We start from the raw sequence: 5876 nt of genomic DNA, 5'->3' as shown, positions 1-5876 counted from the left end.
TCCAGTGTCAAGAGTCTGGCTTTCTGCATCACAGGCACAAGAGCCCTTTGCTGGGTTACAAACGGTTGGTGTCATGGAAGCTTGAATTCCAGAACAGAGGGACCAGAGCAGAAGCGGGTCCAGATCACCTGGGGTACCAAGTTTCATCTTGTTAGAACTGAATCCCAAGAACAACACAACCCTGAAAAGGTTTAGGCAAAGGCAAAAACTTGGAGGTGATCAAAAGCTAACACATATCCCACAGTTAAGTTCTTTATATATGTTAATTCACATTTAATCCTTCTAACAATCCTATGAGGTAAGCACTATGACTACGTGCTTTTTTCTTCCAAATGAGGAAACTGCAAGGGCGACAGCAAGGTCACAATCTGGAATCTGAACCCAAGTAGGAGGACTCCTGAATCCCTGCTCGCAACCCCCTCCCCTGCCCGTGCTGCCGGGGGTGCTCAGGATGCCGCCTGCAGGGACTGGGTGACCCTTGAGAGAGAGCAGCACCCAGAGCCCCGCAAAGCACCTACTTCGTTGAGCCGAGGCGGCTGCGGGCCCGGCCGACCGTCCCCAGTCTGTGCCGCCCCCTGGTGGCTGGACGCGGGAAGGAGTCCGGACCGCTCGCAGCTCCGCCTCGCCATTCACCGGTCACTTCCGGAGCCGGGGCGCCCGAGGTCCGCAGCCACCTCCCGGAGGGAGGAGCTCGGGGATCCCAGGAAGTAAGATTCCTGGGCCTATGAGGGGGCGTGGCTCCTATTGATGCTGGGGCGGGGCCTGGGGGCGAGGCCTCCGCCGTGCGCTCAGGCGGTGCTGCGGCCGCCTTTTCCGGGTCTTAGGAGCGGCAGTGGCGACGGCGGTGGCCGCGCCGGCCTGAGGGAAGATGGCGGCGACCTGGTGGCGAGTCGCGCTGTACGGAAGTCGGAGGTGGCGGGGCTTCAGCACCTCAGGTGAGGGCTCTTGGAGGTCTCCGTATAGCCGAACCCTGGGGATCGAGCCAGCTCCCGCCCCCGACCTCCGTGGGGCCGGGCCGGGGCCGGCATGACGTCCCGCTCTCTGCCCGCAGCCGCCCTGAGCCGCCGGACCGCTCCTCTGGGGCCGATGCCCAACGAGGTCATCGACGTGAGCAACCTGGAGCGGCTGAAGAAGTACCGCAGCTTCGACCGGTACCGGCGCCGGGCGGAGCAGGAGGCGCGGGACCCGCACTGGTGGCGGACCTACCGGGAGCATTTCGGGGAGGAGTCAGGTGCGGGGCGACCGGAGCTGGGCGGTGACCCCGCCGCCTTGGGACTCGGGGCGGGGGCCCCGCCGGCGTCCTCCCCGAGCTTGAGGGAGGGGGCCTGCCAGCGTTCCCGTGCGCACCGGTGGCGGTTTAGTCCCACCAGGATTTTTCACCCCTTTCGGTCCCCCTACTTGGAACATTCCCTTCTCTCATTATTAGAGTTCCACCTTAGATATTTCTACACCTAAAGCCCTTTCCAGAGCAGCTCCCCACGGCCCAATTCCGGGTTAGAACGCCCCTCTCTGCTCCTATAATACTGTGCATGTAGCCTTGGCCACGCCGTATCCTGACTCTTTTTGCTGCCTCCCTCCCAGTTTATGAGCTCCCTAAGGATGGGGATCCTGCCTGTCTTGACCACCATTGGATCCTTGCACCCGCACAGTGCTTGGCATGTAGGTGTGCAATACTTTGCTGAATTAAATTGAAAGCCCTGGGCAAGGTGACTCAGGGACCCTGCTCCTGAGAGACTTAACTACGCTTAAGGAGTTTGTTCTTTGGAAAGCATTTATGAAGGCATTTTAATGATGGTTAAGGGCACACACGTGGAATCTTATTTAAACCCAAGTCAATCTCTTGGGAGTGACTTCCCTGAGGTTCAGTTTCCTCAACTATAAAATAAAAAGATTGTGTCTGTGTCACAAGATCGTTGTGAGGATTAAAGGATGCAGTTAATCGGAATTCTTAGACTAATGTCACTCCTGATGTGGGCTCAGTGTCTGTTTCTTATTGTCATAGTCTAATGTAAGTGGGAAAGGGTGTTGGATTGAAAGTTTTCTAGGGTCTTGCTCCTCAGAGTGTGTTCTGGGAACAGCAGCATGGGAACCATTACCTAGGAGCTTGTTAGGAATGCAGAGTCTCAGGCCCCACGCCAACCTGCTGATTCAGAATCTGAATTTGAACAAGTTTCCCAGGTGACTTGTGTGGTTTTGTGCATTAAAGTGTGAGAAGTGCTTCTTTCCTTCTGGCTTCCGCTCTGAATTCTGCCAGGTACACAGCTGCGAGTCCATGGCCAGCTGTGAACAGGCTCGAAGGTGCTCCCACCTACAATTGGGGCGACCATCCGCCCTCGATTTCCCGTGACCAAGACAGATGATGTAACCTGGTTTAGGGATCAGTCTCAAGTTGTATCCAGTTTGCTTAGCAACCGGACCCTGTTCAGGTCTGTGAAGCTGACCACACAGTATATTTTAGTTTTGTGAATTAAAGGGTAAGCTTCAGCAGCAGAGCTTGCCCAGGGAAAGGAAAGGTTTGGACAGGCAGCTTAACCAAGACCTGATCCCACTTTCTCCAACACACCTTCCCTCCCCAGATCCCAAAGACAAGATTGACATTGGGTTGCCTCCACCTAAGGTCTGCCGGACCCAACAGCTGTCGGAGCGGAAACGGGTCCTCCGGGCGCTGCGGGCCAACGTGGAGGAGGAGCGGGCCGCTCGCCTCCGCACAGGTAAGCCTTCCCAGGGGAGAGGGTCCTGGGTGTGTCCCTGCCCTGACCCTGCATCCCAGCTGGCATCATTCCTTCCCAGCACGCATCCCGCTGGAGGCAGTGAGGGCTGAGTGGGAGAGGACCTGTGGCCCCTACCACAAGCAGCGTCTGGCCGAACACTACGGCCTCTATCGAGACCTGTTCCACGGGGCCACCTTCGTGCCCCGAGTCCCCCTGCATGTGGCCTACGCTGTAGGCGAGGACGACTTGATGCCTGTGTACTGCGGCAATGAGGTCACTCCAACTGAGGTAACTGCTGGCCTGTGCCCCTCCCCGCCCTGTGTACACAGACGCATCCCACCGTGGGGCCACAGACAACAACTCCTTTTTGAAAGCATTTATAGAGGCGGTTTTTATGGTGGTTAAGGACGCAAGCATGGCATCTGTGTAGGCTGATCTGGGGTTTTCTTGTTCTCTGTCTCCTCTTTTTGATTTCCTGATAAACAACACCATGATACAGTAATTACAAAGAAGAGAATGTAAAATGAAAGGAAAAGAAGCTCCATCTTGGCATACTACTGTGACTGACCCTCTGTCTTCAGAGTGTCCTCCTAGCCCCTGGTCATTGGCCTTCTTGTGGTTCAGATCTCTGCATAGTCAATTCTGCTGTAGGGTTCTTTCTACAAGTCTCTCTTCACCCACCTGCCTCTCAAGGGGCTGTCATGGGCATTTGGTTCAGAATGGGCTCTCCTTTCTCCAAGGTTCCTCAGGCTCCTGACCTCCAGAACAAAGGTCTGTTTAGAACAGCTTGTCCATCCCTGACGGGGGTGACAGCTCCATCGTTCTTTCCCCACCAGGCTGCCCAGGCCCCGGAGGTGACCTATGAGGCAGACGAGGGTTCCATGTGGACACTGCTGCTCACCAACTTGGGTAGGTGTCTGGGGCTCACTGGGACTCCTGCCTCCTTCACCCCCTGTGAGCCAGGGCCCTGGGGAGCTGGGGGAGGGGCCAGATGGAAAGCTCCAGGCCCAGGTCCTTCCAAGGGAGGATGTGGGAAGGGGCGGCAGTTCCCGCAGTCAGTGGGGTGTGTTTGTGTGCAGATGGACACCTGCTGGAACCGGATGCCGAGTATTTGCACTGGCTGGTGTGAGTACCTGGGGTAGGGGAGTGGGTCAGAAGCATTCCAGGAGGTCCTGGCATCCTGGAAAGAGCTGCACCTGAATTTCAGTCTTGGCTCCACCATGGATTAACCACCACCTCCCATCCCTGGAGGTGGTTCGTCACCTCTGCTTCCTGAGGGTGTCAGGGGCCCTGTGATCCAGTGACTGAAGACGGGTGCAGAAGGAAAGCAGGCAGTGGGCCTTGGCCTCTCCCACAGGCCTCCTGCTCTCCCTGAACTCATTTCCTCACCTGTAAAACTAGGATGATGCCACCACATGCCTTAGCCACCCTGAGGGGCTCTGTGACAATCAGATGGGAAAGGAGTCCATGAGAGGCCTCTGGTACCTGTGGGCTGCCTCTTGTTTCCTCGGTGGCCTTTGGTTCTGAGCACCAGGCCAAGGGGAGGAGGGCAGGCATTTTTATTCAACTGCAGTTACCAGCCTGTGCAACAGGACCCTCTGGGGAGTTGTACCTGGGGTAGGTACAGCGGCCATCCCAGTGCCAGGCTGGGCAAACACTCCCTGACAAACCTAGAGGCTTTGGGAAACGGGGAGAGAAACAGCCCAAGGTCGCATGGCTCTCCTGCGTGCACGGCTGTGGCATCCCACAGCTCCCCAGGGCCAGTAAACGGGCTGCTTGACCTAGCTCTCATCTTGACAGTTCCCGGGGCCCTTGTCGGCCTCTGAACCCCTACTGCTCCCTCCACAAGTTTGCAGTCCATCCGAGGGTTTACAGAGCTCTACTTCCTACTTGATTGTACAACAGAGATCATTTTAGGGTCTCTCTTCCTGGGGAGGTATATCAATCTCTAGGGAGCACACGGGTGGGGATGTTCCTGCTGCCATCTCCCGCGAGTGGCAATTAACAGATGCTTTTCGTCCCACCAGAACCAACATCCCGGGCCACAGGGTGGCTGAAGGACAGGAGACGTGTCCCTACCTGCCCCCCTTCCCTGCCCGAGGCTCCGGCTTCCACCGCTTTGCCTTTCTGCTCTTCAAGCAGGACAAGCCAATCGACTTCTCTGGGGACACCCGGCCCTCACCCTGGTAATCTGTGCCCCTCCCCCCCACAGCTACCCCCAGCCTCAGGCCAGCTTCCCAGTGGTCAGTCTTTCTCAGTTCTCCTCTCTCGTAACTTGAGCTGTGCTAGGCAGACCCTGAGGGGCTTCTCAGCATTGCCTGTGGGGCTCTGGTGCCCCCCTCCCCACTCTAATGCTTCTCTCTTCCTACAGCTACCAGCTTGCCCAGCGGACCTTCCACACTTTTGATTTCTACAAGAAACACCAAGATGCCATGACTCCAGCTGGCCTGGCCTTCTTCCAGTGCCGCTGGGATGACTCGGTCACCCACATCTTCCACCAGCTCCTGGGTAAGGGCAGAGTGGGCTGGGGGAGGGGGCGGCTGGCCTGAGCCCACAGACCTCTCCTGACTTGCCAGGAGGAGGGCCTGTCAGGAGAGGGCCACCAGCAGGCGTGCCACTCCTGGGGTGGGCTGGCTGGGTGGTGCCAGCCTGGGCAGTCCCACCCGGCAGACGAGAGAGGGGCTCGGGCCAGCAGCAGTCCACACACACGCCCCTTCACTCTTCTTGCAGACATGCGAGAGCCTGTGTTTGAGTTTGTGCGGCCGCCCCCTTATCACCCTAAGCAGAAGCGCTTCCCCCACCGGCAGCCCCTGCGCTACCTGGACCGGTACAGAGACAGTCACGAACCCACCTATGGCATCTACTGAGTGGCTGGAGTGCCACCCCCCTCAGAGAGTGGACTGGGCCTCTCAGGCCACCCTGTCAGGCTCTGCAGGCGGGAGCAATAGAGACACAGTGCCAAGGGGGCCAAGCATTGGGGTTCTCCGGCCTGCCTGAGGCAGCCCCTCTGCTGTCCTCCCAGCAGGCCCAGGGCTTGGGAGTGAAGAAGGCTGGGGGGTTGCGGCTATGAATATATTGATTTTTGCTGTAGCTGGTCTGGGTCTGTGTTCTGGGAGCAGCCAGAGTGCCCCCTGGTGGGACTCTTGCTTTATGGGTGGGAAGAAG

The 5876-nt window shown here is 57.8% G+C and overlaps 1 protein-coding gene across 1 annotated transcript; it reads left to right on the top strand.

Annotated features, from left to right (window-relative positions):
* Window positions 1–700: 700 nt before the first annotated feature.
* On the top strand, window positions 701–5801 carry MRPL38 (mitochondrial ribosomal protein L38). Its single transcript, XM_059907393.1, has 9 exons — window positions 701–935; window positions 1052–1231; window positions 2577–2711; window positions 2791–2999; window positions 3548–3620; window positions 3791–3836; window positions 4739–4897; window positions 5083–5219; window positions 5442–5801. Exons 1-9 carry the CDS (start codon window positions 869–871, stop codon window positions 5576–5578), a joined length of 1143 nt encoding a protein of 380 aa, XP_059763376.1. The 5' UTR covers window positions 701–868; the 3' UTR covers window positions 5579–5801.
* Window positions 5802–5876: the final 75 nt, after the last annotated feature.

The sequence above is a fragment of the Balaenoptera ricei genome, chromosome 20 (genome assembly GCF_028023285.1).
Source record: "Balaenoptera ricei isolate mBalRic1 chromosome 20, mBalRic1.hap2, whole genome shotgun sequence".
Classification (NCBI taxonomy): domain Eukaryota; kingdom Metazoa; phylum Chordata; class Mammalia; order Artiodactyla; family Balaenopteridae; genus Balaenoptera; species Balaenoptera ricei.
This window is presented reverse-complemented; position numbering and strand designations above follow the sequence as displayed.